At 39.3% G+C, this 23,227-nt stretch overlaps 1 protein-coding gene across 1 annotated transcript in view; it reads left to right on the top strand.

Moving 5' to 3' along the window:
* The window catches only part of SMIM34A (small integral membrane protein 34A), a 31,415-nt gene extending 8,480 nt beyond the window's left edge, over positions 1 to 22,935 (top strand). The window contains exon 2 of the mRNA XM_036744141.1: positions 22,625 to 22,935. Within this exon, the coding sequence (XP_036600036.1) occupies positions 22,625 to 22,935 (311 nt within the window). The remainder of the gene's footprint in view (positions 1 to 22,624) is intronic.
* Positions 22,936 to 23,227: the final 292 nt, after the last annotated feature.

The following is a 23,227-nucleotide window of genomic DNA, read 5'->3' as shown; positions in this document are numbered from 1 at the left end:
CCCAGGCAGGTAATTTTAAAGTTGCAGGCAGATTCAGCTATGTAGCCATTGGAAAGTGGTGACTCTCAACCACATGGTAGACCAACACAGAATGTCCACAAGCATAACCAGTCCTCCTGTCTCCCAGAAGCAGGACCCTGACATGTCCCATGTGGGTGTCTCCATCTTAGGTGATCTGGGCAAGCAGGGTTTTATTGTATTGAATTTCTATGTAAAAATTATTATAATGATTATAAATCCTTATCTAATACATCTCTGTTAGCTTACTTGGTATTACTACATGTACTTGAGACTAATAAAAATGGCTTTTGGAAACATTCTATAATTTAAATTTTTACAAATCAAATCAACCTATTTGCAATTAGTATAATTTAATTAGTGAGATTTTCTGGCAACCAGTTGTAGAAGGAATTTACAGAAGATTTTTTATGGAAAGACAGGTTATACAAAAGGTTTCATTCCATTTCAGACATGCAATTGCTGCTGCTGAACAAAGCAAATAGAATTCCCTTATTGGTTTATGTGTTATGTAACACTGAAATGTTGAGGGTTGGGAGAGACGAGGTCCAGGAACCCTGAGACTGGAGTTCCCAGATGGGGTCGTTAATGGGGAGCACCCCTCAAGGACCCAAGTACTGGAGAGGGCCAGGGCCGTCTGGAATGAATTCATGATCTCAAGCATTCTTCAAGTCAAGGTGGCAAAGATTTATTATGCTTTACAGCACACAAGAGTTCTTAGGGAAACTGCAACCTTACAGGGGTGCAGGAAAAGTTTTTATAGGAGATTTTAGGGTAAAACATGTCAATTAGGTGTTTTGGGGCGGGATTAGGGAGTGAATAAGGGGTGGTCAGTTCTTAAAGGAACATGCACTTTTTGTATCTACTGTGCAGGTGTCTTACCCAGAGTTCACTGGGAAATAGCCCAAGGGTGGGTGACATGGAGGTGTGGTTTTTGCCTTGAAACATCACTAAGTCAACTAATAGGCAGGGCTGACTGGAAATATCCAGGCTGCTTCCATCAAATGTCTTGTTAGACAAGATGAATGTAAGGGAGTATACATTTGACTATGTCTAGGATACATATCACTAAGGTCAGTAAGTAGTAAATGTTGTTATGACTCAGTGCACAGCCAATTAGCACATACACAGGGAGTCCAAACTAATAAATTCCATAGGTGCAGCTGGCCACAGTATCAGGAGGAAAGATAAGTGTTTTGCTAAGGCATGCTGCCCTTGAACTGGAGAGGAACCACCTAAGGCAGTATTTTGAGGCTAGGGAGAGATGTCATTTTAGAACTGGATGTGGTTCTGGAATTGGGGTCTAGGCATAGGCACTCAAGCAGAGGCTAAGGAGAAATGTTAGAATTAGGGTCTAAGCACAGATACCCAAGCACCCCATCAAGTACCCAACTATTGCTAGGTTCCTAGATCAAACTCTTATTCCTATAAAGTGGTCTACCTTACTTAACCTAGATCACAGAGATTTCCACTCAGATCAAATTCTTGAAGTCAGAAGCTACTAATACAGCCACCCTTTCCACAGGAGTTTTTACTGGGGCTTCCCCGGCTGTTGAAAGTGTAAATGCCCCTGAAATCTCCTTTTCTTTGCTTTAACAAAGTTATTCTAGCTATTGCAATTGTGGTTTTCTTTGCCTTATTGTTCCTAGTCAACACTATCACATGATCAACAGCTCAGCTTGGTTTTGACCCCACTGAAAGTCTAACCTCCACCAAGATAAAATGAACACCTGAAATCCCATCAGCATGCAGATTAACTCAGCTTTGATATTTAACACCTTCTCATCGCCCTCAGTTGCCTCTCCCCTCTGGTTGGAGGGCTAGAGGATGGTGCCATAAACTCCTCCCAAAAACTTCCTTTATAGAGGACTCAGAACTCTCCATATAATTTTGATTTCAGTCAGCAGCTCTACTTGGTTTTGACTCCACAAATATTATAACCCTGTGCTAGTACCCTTGGTCCCCTTCCACTTCTTAGCTTCCTTTTTGTGTATTGTCTTGCCCTCATTCAATTGTAAGCTCCTTGAAAATAGGGATTGTCTTTCTAATCCTTATTTGTAACTCCAGTTTTTAGCACAATGCCTGCTATGTAGCAGATGCTTAATTAATGCTTATTAAATCTAATTGAATAGCCTACTCTAAGCTGTTAGGATATAACATAATAAATAATACATAAAAGGGTTTTTTTAAACAGCAATTTTTTAGAAGGTCTTTACCTTCCAAAGCTTTTATTATATTCCCAAAGAGTAATCAGCCTTGGTTGGATGACCCCTTTGATAAAAAATAGGCTTTAGATTTTAGGTTCCTGATTTACCTTTGCCATTTCAATGAAAAGTCCTGGGTTCTAGTCCCATTTCTGTGACCTATTAGCAGTCACTAGTCACCTTAAGCAAGCCACTAAACTCAATTTCCTTATCTGTGAAATGGAGGTAATACACTACCTACCTCTTAGGTTTATTGTGAGGATGAACTGAAATAATGCAATGTATTAAGGTGGGGGTAGGGGACATAGAGAAAAGCTGTAAAATTATTTCATGTAGGAATTGAGTTAACTAAAACTTTTTACTCTCTCTACTTTTCTCCTTATTGTTGTTATCTTCTATCTTCTATTCTCTCCTATTTCTTTCCTTTTCACTGTGTTTCTTTCCTTGGAGTTTCATTATATCTCTTGCCTCTAACCCTTCTCTAAAGTCTGAGGAGCAAGAGACTTGTCTTAACTCAACTTTATAGTTCTCCCAGTTCCAAATACAGCCCTCCAACCTCAGCAACTCTGTTATGCTGTGTTTGCTCTCATTGTGACACCATTAGAAATTCTCCAAACTTGAAAGGATGAAAATCCCACAAATACATCCCTTCTCCCTAGAATCTTTTGCCTATTTCCACATTTTGGTTTTAAATTGTCCCTGAAATTTTATGTAAACTTTATATCGGAGGGTCCCTACTAAGATGAGGTTCCCATGCACACATTGGGCATCTGTCAACTGTTTGGTTCCTTTTTGCCACCCACGTTGAACCTGGAAACTAGTATCTGGTATATATAAGCTCTCAGGGTCATATAGCTTCAATGAACAGAACAATTTTATTTGCAAAGCAAAGGACTTGCATCTGAGTCTGCATAGAGAAATAAGAAATTCTCATGGTGATCCATAAGGAGGATCACCCACTCTGCTACCCCAAGACTTGTAAAGTACTGAGAGAAATGATTATTAAATAACAAATTATTGGGGAGATCCAGGGTTTTTCCCTTCCTATATCCCCATTCTCTACCCAAGGTTCCCAAACTTATTTGGCCTACCACCCCCTTTAAAAAAAATTACTTAGCACCACCCTAGAAATCTACTTTCTTTTACCCTTTAATGTTATTTTTTAATTTGCATCATTTTGAAAATATAATTTTTTAATGATGCATCTTAAATTTAATAATTTACTATAAATTTGTGGGGTTTTCCCTGCATTGAAATTTTGACAAGGCAGTATTATATCATGTAACTGTGATACCTGAACCGCCAGCTATTGCTAGAAAAACCCTGCCCCCAGCCCCTAACTACAAACCCCAGTTTGCATAAGAAAAAAAACAGACTGAGTTCCTGCCGTTTGGCGAGTGTCCTGGGCCCCCAAGACTTTTCCAAGGAATGTAAGCTAATTACCAGGAAAAGCCTAATGCCTAACGATCTTCCTTTGTCTAACTGAGTGGGCTCAGAGATGTCTCTATCTTATGTCAACAGACTGAGCTGGAGCGTCCCTTGGTCTGTCCATGGCCATTAAGGATGAAAGCCTTGGCCCTAGACATTATCTTGAATTATATGACTTCTGCCTTATCTTGAGCCTTCCTTGTTGTGGGAGTTATGGCAAGATGGACACAGGGATCCTGGGTTATAATTTCAGTTGACACTTTGTCAGCTATCTGATATGTTGTATCTACAATCTATTAAGGAGGTTCCTTTCATCATGGTCATAAAAGGTACAGGCATGCCAAGCCTGCAAAATGACATTTCAAGAGATAATTAACCACTGTACCCTGTATTCTCTATATAAACTCCACTGCAATGGGGAGCTGTTTGATTTGGGCTGATCTAATTGCCCCTGACAGACGCCGGCTAATAAACTTCTCCATTTAAAACTTATACTCTGTGGCGTGTCATAACTATGTAGTATCATATTGTAAACAAGTCATTACATATTCCTGCTGATGCATGCTGGACTTCCCGACAATGCATGACACTCTTGGCCTGCCAACACTTGCTTGTTAAGACCTGTGGATGGACTTGACCACTGAGTGGTTATAACTTGCATTTTGTGTGTTTATTTGGAAAATAATGTAATCACTATGACTTTAATTCTGTTACACAACAGATGAAACATGTACAAATGGTTTTTCAAAATTTTCTTGCCTTCATTTCTTTCCTTATGCTTCTACTGCCCCCTTATTTTTATTCAATGCCCCCCAGTTGCACCAGAGGCTACTAATGCCTCCTGGATCATTCCAGTGCCCCCCCAGGGGGGTGGTATTGCCTACTTTGGGAATCTGCTATTAGGTCAAGCCAGCTTCTGAAGAACATTGCTGATAATGAGATTGGATTAACTTTCTCCTCAATCTTGTTCAGACTCAAGTGGAGAAACCCATTGTGTTCTACTCAGGTTTGGGGGATAGGGGCGGGGTTAGAGATCCTTTGTTTAGATTGCACAAGGCTGGGGGTGATCAAAGTCACATCCCCCAGCCCCTCATTAGAATAGGTCCATCTCTCATTATATTATTCATTCTTCTCATAAGTTGTTAACTACTCAGAGTTGATTGCAACCCTTGGAACACCCACTCTTCCAAGAGCATATGAATGTTGGTTGGGTTCCATGAGGGATCTTTGGTTCAGGAGAGACAGCCAAATGACCAACCCATTAATTATTAATTATCCCATTAATAAGAATTTATTAGTAATTATCTGCTAGAAATAGTTAATAAAATGACTAATTACCCAGAAACTATGTCTCTGGAACTTTTTATATGTTACAGTACTTAGAGAGCTCCCAGAAAAAAGGAAGGCCAAATTGTATTCTTCCATGCCAATGTCAGTTGCTCTTTTTGCCTGCAGCTTTCTCTGCTCCTTTGCAATGGCATTCCACTTCACTGATGGCTCCATATTTGCTTCCCATGTAACACACTGTTCATTTTCCAGCCTCTCCTCTGCTCTGACAGTCACAGTAATAATCATCAATGCTAGTTAACTCCTCTTCCAGATACTTGCTATGGATTGATTACATTGGAATGTAGACTTAAAGCAGTTTATAGCTCTTTCCCACATCTATGGCACTGAATGACTCAGGCCTATTTTAGATTTCTGTAGTTTTGTACTGGAGTCCCATTGCCCTACACACCACATATATTCTCTTCAGGTGGCTTGTGGGAATGTCTCTTTTTTTGGATCCCTGGAACAAATCTCCCAACCCAAGTGAGTACCTAGTGAGTCTATCATCTTTTGTCTCTTCTACCAGGACAGTACATCTCCTGTGTCGACTCTTCTCTTGAATCTTTTTGCAGTCAGATAGCCAAAATGCTCTCTTACTTGTCTTTTCACCTTGGATTTTCTTCCTTGACAGCTGGGCTGGCTTGTGCAAATTACCCTGGGCGGCTTCTTTCATTTTATGTGATCAAATGACAAAAACTTTACCAATTTTAATGTTATCACGTTACTGGGTGAATAAATATTTGCCCTAGAAGAGCACAGGTCTAGAAACCAAAGGTAAAATTTAGCTGAAAACATTTGCTTTGGCAAATCTGTGCCAGGGAAAATAAGTAAGCAAGCAAAAGAAATCCACATTTCTATCACTTCAGTCCCTAGAGTTCAGAACGTCGATTGGGTTTAATGTGGCCATTAGCTCTAGGAGCCCCAAAGCCTTCTTTAATTTACTTAATTGCTCAACCCCCAAAGCATTTTTGTAATAAGCACTGTGAATAAAGGGCTTTCATGCAGAATTCTCCGGACTCTTTCGACCACAGTTAAAAGGTAGATATTAGGGATTAAGCAAATTAATCAACGACCTTAATCATTAGTAAGCTAGAAATAGAAATGATTTTTAGCCATGATAACTTTTTCTTAGAAATGATAAGCAACAATTCATTAACACCACCACCCCCTTGTTGTTTTTTTGTCCTTGTTTTTGAAGAGGACCAATGACATCACAGGTGATGTCTTGACTTGCCCAGTTGGCTTTAAATGAGTCAGAGTTGCCCAGTCATCAGCCTCATTCTCTCATCCAGAGTCATCAAAGTCCAGTAGCAGGATTGAAGTCAAGACAACTGGTGATGGCCTAGCATGCAGTGGATGACCTTGGCCTCTTTGATGTCTGATCATGCTCTAAACACTCCATAGCGACTAATTCAGCTGCCTTCATGGCTGTGGGAACAAAGTGTTCTCATCTCCTCATTCTGCTGTCAGAAGTCCTCACAGGCTTGGGGTACACATCCCCCTAACTCACCGATGGGTTTGAGACCTGTCGGTTATCTTCAACCTGGTTTAGCCCATCTGCTGAGAGTTTACTGGGGTGGGGCTGCTGCACATGCTATAGCTTCTTGGAGTCACAGGTGAGAGTTGGGTGACCAGTTGGGATACCAAAGGTGGATGAGCAGCCTTCAAAAGGGCTCAAAAGTCCTCCCTGAATACTGCACACACTCTATTAACCCCTACAAAAAAATATAAAGACAACAACTAAAAAAACCAAACAACCCAGCAGAAAGGGCTACTTTTACTCTTATAGGTCCATCTGCTTTAAGCTCCCCCAGGCTGTGATAACATGAAAGGAAAGCTTTCTATAGAAAGAAATCTAAGGGGTTAGTAGACCTAACTTTGAGACCTGCTTCTTCTGTGAACTTCTTGTATGACCCAGGGTGATTAATTTCATCTCTCTGCATTTCAATTTCCTATCTGTAAAAAGAGGGAGTTATATCAGATGATTATTAAGGTCCCATCTGACACGAATAAACTGATATGTCTCAGAGGTTTTAGCTGCTTCAGCTTTAGGAAAAATAATATGACCAAAGAAAAATAACAAAGTAACTTTGCTACTGTTACTTTGGAAGATTGAGAGACATTTTGTCATAGTGGAGAGAGAACTGGCTTCAGAGCCAGGAAGGTGTAGGTGCCTATGACCTCTGATAAATATTGGCTGTATGACACCCAACAAGACATTTAACCTCTAACTTTTCCAAGTCATTCTCCAAAAGTCTAAGTTGCAGAGAAAATGTTGGCCTGCATAGGTAGAAGGAGCTTTCTTACACAGGAATTCCCCATACCAGTGTTGCACTAGGTAGCACAGTGGATAGAGTGCCAGGTCTGGAGTCAGGCAGATTCATCCTTGTGAGTTCATATCTGGCCTCAGACGTTTAATAGCTGTGTGGCCCTGGGCAAGTCACTTAACCCTGTTTGCTTCAGTTTGCCCATCATAAAATGAGCTGGAAAAAGAAATGGCAAACCACTCTGGTATCTTTGCCAAGAAAACCGCAAGGCGGGTTCACGAAGAGTCAGGCACAACTGAAAATGACGCACAACTGAAAATGACCACAATAACGTACTAGTGAAACCACAGGTTTTCTCCCTTTCCTAATCCACTTTAGTAGAAATTAAAAGATTTAGAAGGGAAGTGACTCTGTCTTTATAACCCCTACTCACCCAGATTAACAAGGATGAGTAAAAGAAAGTTTTTTTTTTTTTTATTTCTACAATGCTGAAAGCAGCGTCAGTTTAAAGGGTGAAGACAACCAAACTAGAAATCTCGCTAATGTTTCTGTACTCATTACACAAGAAGATAATTTTGGTATCTTTCTCTAAATGTTTGACCTTCAATAGAGGAGACAATATTTATCTTAACCTTAGTATGGGATGGAAGGAGTGGTATTTTGTATTCTCAGAAGACTGTAAAGAGGGAAAACAGGGTGATTTGAGCAATTTCCCAATCAACCCAGTGAAATAACAAGGTGTAAATCATTAGCAGCGACAAATGAAGGATACTTCCTTCTGGAATGTAAGCAAATCTACTATCAACTGATTGGGTTTCAGAGACTGCAGCAGCTTCCTGATGCATAGCTGGCTGAGAATTAGCTGGCTCTCTCCCATTGCCTTTAATAGTCAGTTTAAGACTTCCTCTTTGCCTTCTCCCCTTGTTTTCTTTTTCAAAGTTCATCAAGGTGGAGGAATGAGGATATTTTACTTCTTCCCTACTCCTCTCTCCATCCTTCCTCTTCAGCACCCCCAACCCCGCCCAAACAGGATAGTCGAAGGTGACCTATGGCCAAAGCAAATGGAGGCATAATTGCTGGCATGAGGCCTGAGAGGGTGACTGAAAGTTAGAAGGGAACTTAGAGGTCAATTAATCATAAGATCACAGGTTTGTTGATATTTCGTGACCTTCATAAGGAAATCAACACTCAGAGGGGGTAAATGACTTGCCCTAAAGTGAACATATACTAAGTTGGGGGATTTGAAACTGGATCCACTGATTAAAAAATCTATCCTTTTGATGGATAGACCCCAGCTCCTGTGTGGAAGAATAAGGGTTTTGAATTCTCTGAGCAGCATGATCCTAGAATCTTGCCTTCTAACTGGAGGAGTGAAATTTGCTGGGCAGCCTTGGAAATTGCCTTATGGATAGCTCTAGGTTTATGAGATCTAGAGTTTGACCACTAGATCTTCTAGAAAAAGATTTTCCACTGTGTTATATTCCTTGGATAAAGATGAGGAAGGTCCATATGGTTCCTGAATGCAGAGTTCTACTTTAAGAACAAAATCGGTTAGTTATGTTGCAGTGTAGTCCTGATGGAAGAGATTTGATTATTTAGCATCTACTAAAGTATATTTACCTTCTGGTGGTTGTCTAAACCCCAAGGGTGGGATGACGAGTTTGAAAGGGACTGTGTGTGTAAGATCCTGTGTGTGAGAGAGCTGTCACTAGAATGTCAGAGTATTCTCCCAATAGCAACCTTTTATTCAGGTCCCTTCCTTTGAGTGATGTGGAGGGCCTGGAGGCAGCAGAGGAGGGTAATAAATTATTTGACTGCTTTATGTGTTTTTCTCTATCTGTTTATGAGATAAGTGAATCCTTTGTGCCTTTTGCATTTCTGTGGGGGGTGGGGTGAAATAAAACTGTCCTATATCTATGATGCATTTAGTATCTTAGGTGTGGTGATAGGTACCCCTATCACCCACATTTAGAAAAACCTAGACACAAGATATAATTATGTCTAGAGCAGGAATTCTTAAACTTTTGGGGTGTGTCATAGGTTGCTTTAACAGTCTGTCAAAGCCTACATACCCCTTCTCAAAATAATATTTCTATAAAATACATAGGAAAATGAAGGAAACAAATCACATTGAAGTAGTAATTTTTTTTAAAAGAACAAGTTCACAGACCCCAGGCTAAGAACCTCTGATTTAGAGATTTTCCTCGAGTACTCCCAGTAAAGTCAACTAGCCAATAATGGGGAAGGGAATAAGCATTTATATAATGCCTACTATGTGCCAGCTATTGTGCTGAGAGGCATTAAGATAGAGAAAATGACTCTCTTGGATTGGGTCCCCACAATTGGATCTGGTCCATGAGCATACAGGGTATTTTTTAGAAACTTGAAGGACACCCACAGATGAGATGACTTAGAAAATTAGTAGTCAGTGTAGGAATCAAAAGAATGGTAGGCAGTGATACAATCTGAATCATCAACTGCTTTCCATTATATGTGTGTCTGTATGTTCTACTATAAGGAATTAGGTATATGTGTGTCTGTGTTTTCTACTATAAGGAATTAGGTATATGTGTGTCTGTGTTTTCTACTATAAGGAATTAGGTATAAGGTATCAGGCTTTGATGCTGTCAACTTAAGTCCCCAAGAGGGAAATGTGATTGCACTCAGAGGAAGCACCAGGTGAAGAGTAAGAGTAAATCATAGGTGCTTCTCTTGGAATGAGAATAGAGGTTTCTGTGTAAGACTACCAGGATGACTCTTTATGACTGCAAAGGGCTAAGTGAGAGGAAATTACCCAGAAAAAATGAGAGGGCAATAAAAGGGAATGGGGTACAGCAAATATTGAATAATTACTATTAGAAATTAAGCTAGGAGGAACCTGGGGTGGGGTGGGGTGGGGAAGTCGGTAACCACTGACAAGGGGTTTTATGGTATATGACTGCAACGGAATGCTACCTTACCATAAGAAAGTACTACTGTGGGTAATTTGGGAAAACACTGAAAGATTTGTGAACTGATATAGAATGAAGAAAGCAGAAACAAAGTAAGAGATAAACAAAGACAATCATAGTACAAATAAAGATAATGATAAAAGACAGCTGAATTCAAATTACTTACAATGATCAATCAATTTTGGTCCCAGAGAAGAGATGATGTTATTTATTTCCTTCCTTTCAATATACAGGTGAGGGACTACAGGTTCAGAATGTTAAATACAATGTTAGTTGTACTTGGGTTTGCTTAATGATTTTTCTTTGATAGAATGGAGGGAGGGTTCAGTGTTGAAGGATATATTATGAAGTGACTGTTAAAAAACAACAGGGATCTCTAAAACATTTTTTGAAATAAAATAAAAAGAAAATAAGCTGGACTCTAGTGGAGTATATTTGTAGTGTATAAGATTGCCTAAGGGACAACTAGCCCTTAGTTTGGGGCTCATTTGGGGTACTACAAACTGCAGCTAGGTTTCCAACAGAGAAATTAATAATAGCTAGCATTTATATAGAGCTGTGAGGTTTGCAAAGTACATTACAAATAGTTTCTAATTTTAGACTCACAATAGCCATGAGACATAGGTGATATTATTATCATCATTTTACAAATGAGGAAACTGAGGCATATGGAATTTAAATAACTTGTCCAGGGTCACATAGCTAGTAAGTGCCAGAGGCGAGATTTGAACTCAGTTCTCTCTCTGACTATAGGTCCACCTAGCTGACATTCTTGCCTTGATAATAGCTTTGCTCTACTGCATCCAAGGCTGTGATATAGGAGGACTTCTGTTGAATGGACACTAGCAAATGAATGGAGGGAACTGATTAATGAATGAATGAAAAAACATTACCTGTTTACTATATGCAAAGGCAAATAGAAGAGTAAGATAGTCTCTGCTCTCAAGGAGCTCACATTCTAATAGGGAAGTCATATAGAAAAGGTTTCAGCTGCAAATCAGATGGAAAGGTCCCATAGTCTTTAGGTTGCAGCAGCATAGCAGGTGGTAATGTTTCTCCTCTGCTGATAAAATCATTAGTTTCTGATGTTGAACCATCTGACACTGAGCCAGAATCACTGCTATTCCAAAGGCTTCAGCTGATGTGATCTGGGCGGCACTGAGAGTCACTGCTTCTGGGAGCAGAGAGGTGGGTAATAGTTCCATTGTACTGACTTGGAGGATTATATTCTGTTCTGGGTGCCACCATTTAAGAAAGATGTGGATAAGCTAACAATTGTCCAGAGGATGGCAGTCAGGATGACGAAATGACCATTTGGACCATCTGAAGAGTTCAGGGTTCTGGACTCTCTCCATCAGGGTTTGAGGGTAGGTGGTGGCCAAGATGGTGGTGGTGGTTTGACTTGCCTAGTACATACTGCCTCCACTGTGCCTCGCTGTGTCTACTAATTAGGTAAAGAAGGTACTACATAACTCTGTCTCAGGATTGAATGTCACTTTCCAGTATTCCAATGAAGATGCTTAAGTGGAGACTAAAGTCACTGAAGATCTTTGTTCAAAATGACAAACCTGGAGGTTTATCCTGCTGGGTTGCAGTATGTAGAAGGACAGAAGCTGACACACTGGACATTTTACTTCTGGCTTCCGTGGGGAAAGATTGTAGAAAGAGTGAGAGAAGAGAGAAGGATTTGAATATAATAAGGAGATGCTGTAGGGGGTTTCAAGCACAGGTATGCTTTGGGGAAGGGAAATGTGAAAGAAAGTAAAAATTTTAGTAGCAATGCCCAAGACTAGATATTGGTTCAGATCCTACTTCTAGGTTGAAAGAGGCTCAGGATCAAGAATAATTAAAGAGGAGGACTAAATATATATAATATATGTTGTATATTATATATATACATATATATATAATGTAGGAGGACTAAAGAAGATTAAGGAGGGGTAAGAAGGTAGAATCTAACAGGTGAGAAAGGTAATAAAAGGCAAATTGGAAGGCAGAGGAAAGGGTAGGGCAAACTGGTGAAACAAATAATGAGAGGCTGAAGGGGAAGGAAAGGAACAAGCATGAACCTATTATGTGCGAAGCATTTTACAAACAGCATGTCTTTTCATCCTTACAATAAACCTAAGAGGTAGGTGCTATTATTATCCCCATTTCACAGTTGAGGAAACTCAGGAAAGCAGAGGTTAGTGGGGTCATACAGCTAGTAAGTATCTGATTTGAACTCAGGTCTTCCTGACTCTGGGCCCAGTGCTGTGCTCTTCTAAGAAGCTCGGAAGTAGTGGGGTGTGACTATGATTGAGACAAGGATTGTTGAGACTAAGAAAGGAAATTTAATGGTGTTATTAAGAGATGACATTGGTTGGGAAAATTTTAGGTGTAAACAATCCAAAGTAGGTTTTTAAAACAAAAGGCTTAAACTTTTAAAGCAGTATAGAGAATAAGAGAAATTCTAAGTGTGTGATGTTTGCATTTCTGCCACAGCTGTGGCTATTATCTGTGTTGGCTGACTTCCCTCCTGGAGAAGAAGATGAAGTGATTCATAGAATGCCACTCCACATTCCATGTTGTTAGAAACAATGAAATATTCTGAAAGGAAAGAAAAGTAAAGCTTCAATGGAGGGAGACAAAAGGGCAATGTGAGATTCAGAAGGGGAGACTTGGCTCTTCTCAGGATGTTGGAGAGTTGAAGAGTTACACAAGGGGAAGAAAAGAAAGAAAAAGACAGCTATACAATTAGAGTTTAAAAAGAGATTTAAGACTCTTTCCAGGTGGCACAGTGGATATAGTCCTAGACCCAGAGTTAGGAAGACCTGAGTTCAAATCCTGCCTTAGACATTTACTGTGTGACCGTAGGTAAGTCATTTAGTCTTTTCCTGCCTGAGTTTCTTTCTCTGTAAAATGGTGATAATAGCACCTACCTCCCAGAGTTGTTATGAGGATCTGATGAGTTTAACTTTACAAGAACCGGATGGGGAAAGCACAATGAGATATCAGGTGTTCTGGAAAAGATCTCTTGGGTTTAGTAGACTTGGTTTAATAGAGTCTTAATTTTAGTAGCTCAAAGTGAGTTAGCAATGTATTATGGCAATCAGAAGAGCTAATATGATCTTGGGCTACACTGAGAGTCACTGCTTCTGGGAGCAGGAGATAGGTCATAGTCTCACTGTATTGACTTGGAGGAATATATTCTGTTCTGGGTGCCATCATTGAAGAATGACATGGATGAGCTAAAGAATGTCCAAAAGAGAGTGATCAGGATGGTGAAATGGTGAAAGTCCTTGAGTCCATGTCATATGAGGATCATGTGAGAAACCAATGGATACTTAGCTTGGGGTAGTGAAGTCTTCAAGGGAACATGAGAGCTATCTTCAAGTACTTGAAGGGTCTGCCTTGTTGGACAGAGATTGGACTACTTCTACTTGGTCCCAAAGAACTAGAAACTTTGCATGATAGTTGCAAAGGGACCAGTTTTGTCTGGCTCCCATGGGAAAAGTCCAGTAGTAGATTGGAAATGGACTTCCACAAGAGCGAGAGAGTCACTCTTCCTTAAAGGTCTTTTATCAGAGGCTAGCCTACAACTTGTGTAATATTTTATGATGAGGATTCCTTCTGAGTGTTGGTTGGCCTAGATGACTGCTGAGGTCCATTCCAACTCTCCAGTTTTGTGGTTCTGTCCATCTAAGATAAGAACAGTTATTCATGCATGACTGTCCTGATTCCCACCTCCCTTTTTTCATGCCATTTCTCTTAGTTGCAATATTCTGCCCATCCTTTTTAATCATCTAAATTCTCCTGGTGATTCAAGATCTAGCTCCTGTCCTACTTTTTCTATGATGTTGTCCCCCATTTTGCCCTGTCATCTCTGAATTCCTACACATTTAAAGCTCTAATTCCAGTTGCTTCATGCATATAATCTTGCGTCCTCACCTAGATTATAAATTCCTAAAAAACAGGAAATACATCTTTCATGTAATCGAATTTAAATAATTATACACATAGTTTAGAGCTGAGTAGGTACTTAATTAATTTGAATGATTGATACCTTGGCCATGAATTCAGACCAAAAAAAGGGGAAGGGGAGAGGGCCCAAATGATTAGCCAGTGAGAATAAAAGGGAAAAAAATAATCAAGGAATTTGGAGTATTAAAGAAATAAGGGATAAATTACTGCGGTAATTTGGAAAAATCCTTGGTTATGTAGGCTTAATTTATCTCACCATATGTTATTTCTGTTCTAAATGTGCTCGCTTCTCCTTGCTGATACTCCTTTCCTTTTCTGTGATCTGCTGTGAAACTTCCATACTAGAACTAGCCATCTCCCATGTTCCTCCTCTGTGCCTGTGGTGGGAAAGCAGTTAGAAATTCTTCATAAAGAATTTATTTCTATTTCTTTCCTCCTTCCTGATGCTTGTTCCTTTTGCTTTGCCCTAGTTGTTGAGCTACTCTGGATTTCCCCACTAATGGGCTGTCCTAATATGTAAATTGGCCTTCTCATGAAGTTAGTGTGGGGGTATGGTCTGCATCCCAAAGTATGTATGTGGGAAGGAGGGGTGAGGAATCCTTCTCCTACCTTGGTGGAGAAGGCAAGACTCCAGAGATCTGCCACACTGATTAGTAGTGACCAGCCAGCTGAAGACTGAAATATCAGCTCCCTTCTTTCTCCTGACATCCCTATTTTAGAGTTTCTTTCTGTAGGTGCCCAGTGGATTCTTCCTATTTTTCAGTTTGCCCTCTGATTGTAAGAAGCTCTGGCCAATTTTCATTATAATTTCCTGAAATATGGTCTTCAGATTTTTTTAAATCAAATTTTCAGATAAACAATTCTTAGATTGTCTCCCTGTGACCTATTTTCAAGGTTTTTAATATTATTTCTTAGGTTTTATTTTCTTTCAATTTTTTGGTTTTGTTCTGATTTGGTTCTTGTATTGGTGAATCATTTTCTGAATGACCCATTCTAATTTTCAGGACATTTGGTTCTTGAGTGAGGTTTTCCACCATCTCTTCTAAGATATCAGATTTTCTTGCTATTCTTTCCTCCCTTGATTTTCCATTCTGCAACTCTTGTATCATTTTCTTGAAGTACTCCTGCATTTCCTGTGGCCAAGATTTATATTTTCCTCTAAGGCTTTCCTGAATTTGTTATGAGGATTGCTATTTTCTTTGGAGTTTATACCCTGAATATCTCTTCAAAGTAAGATATTTCTTCACAGTGGTCAGTTTTTCTTGTTTTGCAGGAACTATCCTTGAGGGTCAAGCTCTGAAACTAAATGGTGTATGCAGAACCTTCCCAGTCCTCAGTAATACAGGGCCAGACTAGGCCCTTCCTTTAAGGGACTCCCTTTTGTTACAGGGTTCTAGGATCTTTCCTCTTTCTCCCCACCATCACCACCACCCCTCAACTCTGGTGCTGGACTCCCACCCACAAGCTTCAGGGACTGCTTGGGCTAGATTTTATCTAGATTCACAGGGTCTTAATAAAAGGGATTAATAAAAGGATTTGTTCTGTGAAGTTTGGTTTCAGTCAAAGGATCATAGTGGCCTTGAGGCCGCAGGTTCCCCCTAGAGTCTTTCTCGCACAGCTTGGCTGCCCTGGTACTACACTAGACCTCCTTATAATGCCCGTGGGCTGCTCCTTCCTCAGTTAGGCTTACTCAGCCAGTCACTAGTTTGCCCAGTGTAGGCAGGGAGTGGCATGCTGACATGACTCAGAATATCCCAAAGTTGTCCTCTTGCAGCCACCAGCCTCAGGGAAGGCTCCAGGTTGGCTGGACAAGGTCACTTCTTATGGTGCTCAGGCCTGGAATTCTCGGACTGCCCCAAAAGCACCAAGAGCTACTTCTTGTGCTCTATCCTTTATGTTTGACTCTTGACCTCCCTAGCTTGTCTATCCTGGTATCTTTGCAGAATTCAAGGGGTCTCTCTGTGTATTCCTAGGTTGGGTGGGTGTGTCTAAAGGTGATTCTTTCTATGACCTTTTGGAGTGATATATCTCTAAGCTCTGAATGGAGTATTTGTTTGGGGATGGGGGAGAATCTAGAATCTTTTGCATCCTAAAACACTGCCATCTTACCAAAATCCTCTCCTCTTTTTTCTTCTCTCTCTTCCTTTCTACAGGAATTTGAATATTCTGAAGAGCTTCTCTCTTGGATTTTCCCACCCCTGATTCAAACTATGATGACATTTTACGTGTGGCAATGGACACACATGCATCCTAGGAGAACTCGAGCCTGGACCTCAGCTCCCTGATGCCCTATTGGCTTGTGTTTCTTTCCTTTGGCATAGATTACTGAATAGTGATCCCAAGATGTCTATTTTTAAACTTAAAGGCAACCTTGTAAATTTGAGAGGTAGGGAGTCCCCGAATTTTACAGTTAGGGCTGATTGGCAACAGGAAGTATGTTCTGCAGTTACATTGAGAGAAGATGACCACCAATATGAAGATAAGGCCAATCTATGCTCTGGTTTGCCCGAAAATATAGAACTTGACAAAGTTGTTCACACTATGCAGACTCAAGATGAAATGGCCATTCAGCAGTCCTACAAAAGCCATTTGTTCATGTTTTGATGTTTTAAGTATTGACCCCTAAGAGAATGAGAAAGGAGTTACAGGTTATCACTTTATTAATGTATACTTATGAATCTTTTGTGTTTTATGCCTTTCTTTTGCATATAGGAAATAAATAGCTGTCCAGTACCTGATCTACATTGCACCGGAGCCTTGGGGCCCCTTAGTGGGAAATGGTGCCTCACAGAAGGCCAGCACTAAGTCTGTTGTTATGGGTGTGTGTGTGTGTGTGTGAGTGTACACATGTATATTTTAGAGTGGCATTATACTGTCATGAATGTATTGCTAATATTGTACTTAGGAAAAGCTTAGTCTAAATCTTACCTCAAATACTTTTAATATGGAAGCATAACCTAAAATCTCTCAGCTTCAGACAATTCTATAAGGCCATATGTAATAGATGACTGGCTATGTGCCCCAGTGCAAGGAGTTCCCACATTGATGAAGTTATAGGTCCTTGAAGCATTCACATACATACATTTGTAGGTGTGTGTGTGTATACATATATGTGTGTATATGTATATATATGTGTGTGTATATGTGTATGCACATATATAAACACATATTCAGAAAGAGCTGTTTACACAATATGGATATATGTACATAGATTGACAGTGATTAAATAGAAACTTTACTCCAAGCTTGAAGTTACATCTATACCAAATTTAGAAGCCTTCCATATATTCACTAATTTTCTGTGGGACAAAATAGGCTGGAGTCTTCTTTTTTTAGGAATTGCCTTTATGTTAACAGTATAGGAGAAGGGAAAGATTTATGGGGATATTAAATAGTTTTCTACTTTTTTTAACAGCTCAGTTAAATATCTGCTATGTGAATGACTTTGCTTACATGAGAGTAAGTCAGTGTTTATCTAGATTGAACCAGAAGATCTGAATAGGTTTTGGAAAAATGCAGCTTACACTTGTCGGAAAGAAATCCCTGGCCTTCTAGTATGATATGAGTTGTATGATTCCATTTTTATATAAGCATGCATTGATAATAAATAGCCAGTATTAAAGGCAATGCATAATAATGCCTACTTGATGCATACTCGTCTCCTGACCTCATCTAGCTTCCCAACCTTATAAACAGTGAGTGTGTCAGACGGAAAGGGAAAAGATATTCCTGTAATTGAACAACAACACTTTTTCCCCAATTTCCTTATTATTGTATAGAACCTTAGACTTTTTCTTTCCATTAGAAGAACACTATTCAAGGGAGTTTTATCTCTATCAAAGGTTTCACTCGCAGCTGTAAGAGAATGATAGCCCCATCAAAGTGTTCTTAAGTCAATAGTATTTTACCTATACGGAAAGTCAACTATGGCCCTAAACTGTATCTATCAATCTATCTATCTGTCTGTCTAGCAATCTATCACCCATCCATTCACTCATTTATTTATTCATATGTACAAGTCTTTGTGTTAGATTCTGGAGAAACAGTGATAGATGCAACACAAATCTCACTCTCACATTTTTACAATCTAATGGGAGTACAAAACCATATATATAAATAATTGTGTCATAAGGAGATTATGGTGAGGACAAAGAAAGTCAAGATGCTATGGAAAAAAAAGTTATGGTAGACTTCAAGGGAGCATTGTATAGTTGAAAGAAAACTTGATTTATGGTCAGAGGACCTGATTTCAAATCCCATCTTATTGCCTGTGTGACCTCAGGTAAGCCAATTAACTTCTCAGCCTCATTTTCTTCATCTGTTGAAAACAAAGAGCCTTGGCTAGATGACCTCCAAATTAACTTTCAGCTTGAAATCTATGATCCAAGTTGCTTAAACTCATATTCAAGACAAAGGATAAAAATCTTAGCTTTTAAAAAGGCAGAACCCAAGTGAAATGAGAATTTGAAGGTAAGAAATCACTTTCAACTAGACTAGAGGGATAATGGAAAGTTTAATGGTAAACTTCATAGGATCATAGATCTGGAAGGGACCTCAGAAGTCATTGAGTCCAACTCCCTTATTTTATAGGTAAGGAAACAGAAAAGTCAAGTGGTGTGATTTGAAGGACATAGCTAGTAATAGCCAATATTTACACAGTTTTTTAAGGTTTGTAGATAATTTTACCTAAGTTATCTCATTTGATCTTTACAACAACCCTGCGGGTTTTGTTGTTCAGTCATTTAAGTCATGTCTGACTCTTCATGACCCTATTTGGGGTTTTCTTGGCAAAGACATTGAGTGGTTTGCTCGTTTTACAGAAGAGGAAACTGAGGCAGAGTTAAGTGACTCGTCCAGGGTCACACAGCTAGTGTCTGAGGCTGACTTTGAACTTAGGTCTTCCTTCACTATCGTCCTAGCAGTCTATCCACTATGCCACTTAGCTGCTCCTAATCCTGTGGGAGGTAGATTTTGTAGATAAAGAAATTGAGGCTCAGAGAGTGAGCTGCATGACTTGCTCAGGGTCACGTGGAAAATAAGTGTCAGAGGCAGTATTCAGATCCAGTTTTGAAGATTCCAAGTCCTGCAGGATGTCCAGTAAACAGGCTACCACTAAAATTTCTCTTATCAGAAGCTGGACCTTGAAGAAATAGAAAGACTTCTGTATATGGCAGTGGGCAAGTAGTGCATTTCGGGAACGAGGACGGATTGAAATTGAGCGAAAGCAGGAATACAGAAAAGAGTAGGATGAGATGGGGGGGGGGGAGTCCAATTTGTCTGGACTACAGAACACATGAAGGGGAAGAGATAAGACTGGAGAGATTGATCAGAGCCAGATTGTGGAGACTTTAGTAATCAATTTGGTTGACAATGAAGACCCACTGAAGGTTTTCAAGTATATAATCAGGGTGGTGAATCAAGGGAGCTTAAAATGACTTGAAGGATAGATCAGAGAAGATAATGATGAGCTCAATTCTAGACCAACTGAATTTCAGGTACTGATGGGAAAATCTAGGCAGAAATTTCCGGAGCAGTTGGAAATATGGGACTTGAATTTTGGGAAGGAAATCTGTACATGAGATAGTCTTCTGCATAAAACTGATAAACTGAAACCATGGGAGTAGACAGGATTAATGAAGGACTGTGTGTAGAGACAGATAAAGGAAGACTACTAACCTCAGGGAACACCTCTGTTTAACAAGTAGATGATGAAGAGACATGATGCAAGGATGATGAAGAAGCAGACCGAGGCAAGAAGAGAATCACAAAAATAGATATCATAGAAGCAGTGTGGTACAGTGGGGAGCAAAGGGCATGGGTTGACATCCCAGCTCTGATACTTTCTAGTTGCACAACTTTGGTTAAATAATTTGAGCTCTCTGGCACTTATTTTCCTGATTTATAGATTAGGGATGGACTAAATGATCTTATAATCCTCATTTGAGAGGAAGAGAGGGTGGTCAATAGTACCAAACTACTGCAGATTATAAGAAATTCAGTAATGGGTGGGTGGTAAAGAGGAGGATCCAGAGAATAGAGACAGCTTTAGAAATCCAACATCTTAGAATACAGAAAGCAAACAAGAGTGAGAATATATCAGGTCAAGGTCTTATGTCCTAGAAGAGGGGAAAGTTAAGTATGTTTGTAGTCTTAGGTAAATGAGGCGGGAGGAGACTGACTCTGTCTTAGAGTTGATCTTCAGGCCATTCTGCAGGATAAATTAAATTGAACTTCTTTTTCCTGACTACCAAACTCCACATTCCATGCAAACATCTTTCCTGAGCAATCCTGAGCATTGCTAGGATATGTGATATAAACCTCAGTACCTTCTTTACTACACCTGTGGACATGTGTTGGATTGAGGAATTTCAGGAAAGATCCTGGTTATAAAGTCTAGCATCCCCATATTGAGAAGTGAAGCTTCACTTCACTGAAACCTGAGGCTGAGACATGGGATGGCTTAAGACAAGTATGTTTTAACATTATTTTTGTTTCTGGCTTAGTTCAGACCCAGAATGGGAAAGTTGTCCTCCTTCTTTTAGAGGGAACAGTATTTAGTCTTCTAGCTTCTAATTATGCAAATTGATCTAGTCACTTGATGAACTGATTCTAGGAGTATCATGTTATTTCTTGCTCAGGAAACCATGTAGTATGAATGCAGTTATTCATAAGAGAAAAAACAAATCACTCTTTAATCTTCTTGTCTTTGTATTATTGCTAATCCTCAACTTCAAAAGAGAAGCTGGCTAAGGGAAAATATTCAGAAATGGAATGAAAATGTTCTTACTTATCTTAAAGGGATATTGATTGGGTTTTTTCATTACATACATTGTTATTATCAACAGTATTCTCATCTGTATGTATCATAAATAGTATGTGACATAAAGAACAAGTTGTACGTTACCTCTCATGTACTATATAGTATTAGTTTAGAATTTAGTACATGGTGTAGCAGAAGGTATGGAAGGACTAAATCAGAAGATCTGGATTTGAATCCTATCTTTGCTTCTAATGACTTGTGTTACCCTGGATAAGTTTCTGCATCTCAAGGATGCTGGCGAAAAAGATTTTCAAAGCTCCTTCCAGCTGTAAATCCTATAAACTTATGTTTGAACTGATATTTGTCTGAGGTAATTATGCTGTATTGCTACCATTAATATAGAGATGATTTATCATGTTAAGAATGCCCTAGTTTTAAAATTAAAATTCAGTGTATAAAAACATCTCTATTAATGTTGAGAGTGCTGATGTATCTCCTAGAATTGCTTTTATTCTACAACTCAGAAAAAGTTAAATAAATGTTACGTATGTCCCAAGATAATTGTAGACTTTTGGAAACAAAAGTATGCAACAAGCAATAAGTGATTGGACATTTTTTGTCTTTTCCTTTTCATTTTTTTGGGTTTCCAATATTTTTACTCACCACAGTGGTATAGTGGGAAACTCACTAATTTCAGGGATTGTTTGGTTGGTGCTGTTTTGAGAAAGAGGAAGATATTCACTGGCCAACCATGTGAATGGAAAGTTATTTATTCCACATCTTGTCTCATTAAATAGACACATGATTAACTTTACTGTCAGTGTGTGTATACTGCTTACTGCACATCATCTCCAATATAGTAATTCTGGTTTATCTGAGGGTTTTTTTTTTTTTTTTTGCTGTTCGTTTGTTTTTAAAGAAGGCAACATAACAAGCATTTATTAAGAATCTACTATTTTCACTATACATTTGGGCAATTAGACTATAATCTGTCTGGCAGATTCTTTACAATACTATATACTGACTATACTGTTTCTAATGTTGCTCAAAATCAAGTCTTACTGGCTCACTTGAAAACATTGTTCTAATAACATTTATGCTTGCTAGGTTATTTGCCATCTGAACATCTGAAAACTTCCACGGGAAAATTCCCACACAACCAAAGTAGGAGAAATGACTCTTGCTTATGAAGTAAGTTGAAACCAAAATTATGTTTTACCTCCATTAATCTATGGGGTGTGATATCAGTCCAAATTGGTGCCATTGGAGAGAGGCCTCAAGACAGGAGAATCCATAAGTAGGCAATGACTCAATTTACTCCTAGAGAAAAAAAATACACACACATACACACACACACACACACACACACACAGAAGCATGCATGTGCTTGTGTGTGTGTGTGTGTGTGTGTGTGTGTGCATGTGCACATGCACATGAGCACAAGTAGGAACAAGTGAAATGGAAAGAGAAGAGAGTTCTATCCACAGTGGCCATGTCTTCTCTGTGGTCTTTAACATATCCCTAAACCTACCAGTGCTTCAGTTTTCTATCTATAAACTAGAATAATAATCCACATGCCCTTTTTCTGCTCATTGATCCCCCTAAAGAAAATACACCAAACATTCCACATAAGGGATTACTGATGTAGAAGTCATTAAACTGTAGCCAAAGAAATAATCTCATTTCAGTCTCTATCATTCCTAGTGATTGAATGGATCCCTCAAGTAGCTTTGGACAAGACCCAAATCAATGCCGTACTACAGCACTTGACTGAGAATTTCACAGAAGGAAAGAACCATACTAACTCCACCAGAGCCTTGACATTTCCAGATGGGACAAGTGCCACTTGGTATATCCTCACCATCTTTGGTATATATGGCATCATATTCTTCTTTTTGTTGGCCAGCAATATCCTCCAGAATGAAAAGCGCTTGGAAGATATTTATCATCCAAATCTCACAGTCAAGCTGAAAAAAAAAAGCTCCAAGATAAAAGCACCAAAAACAGCTCATTAAGTATGAATTTATCAAGTCCTGAAATATATCAAAGCCATGAGTTGAGGAATAAAGCATCTTTAATTGAGATAACAGGGTAGTAAACCTGCCAACCTGGAAGATGTCACATGAGTACAAAGCTTAATAGATTTCCCAACTCCAAGACCCATGCAAAAGCTTCTTCTACCTTTAGGAGGAGGCAGTATGAGGTAGCAAGTCTTGGTCATGAGACCCTAGTGGTGCTTGGCAGTCCAGGCAAGGAAAACCACTTCATTCTGGCTGTTTTGCCCTTCATGCCATTGAATCCCAGTGG

This window comes from Trichosurus vulpecula, chromosome 2 (assembly GCF_011100635.1).
Source record: "Trichosurus vulpecula isolate mTriVul1 chromosome 2, mTriVul1.pri, whole genome shotgun sequence".
In the NCBI taxonomy this organism is placed as follows: Eukaryota; Metazoa; Chordata; class Mammalia; order Diprotodontia; family Phalangeridae; genus Trichosurus; species Trichosurus vulpecula.
Note: the sequence above shows the minus strand (reverse complement) of the source record. Positions and strands in the feature narration are given on the sequence as shown.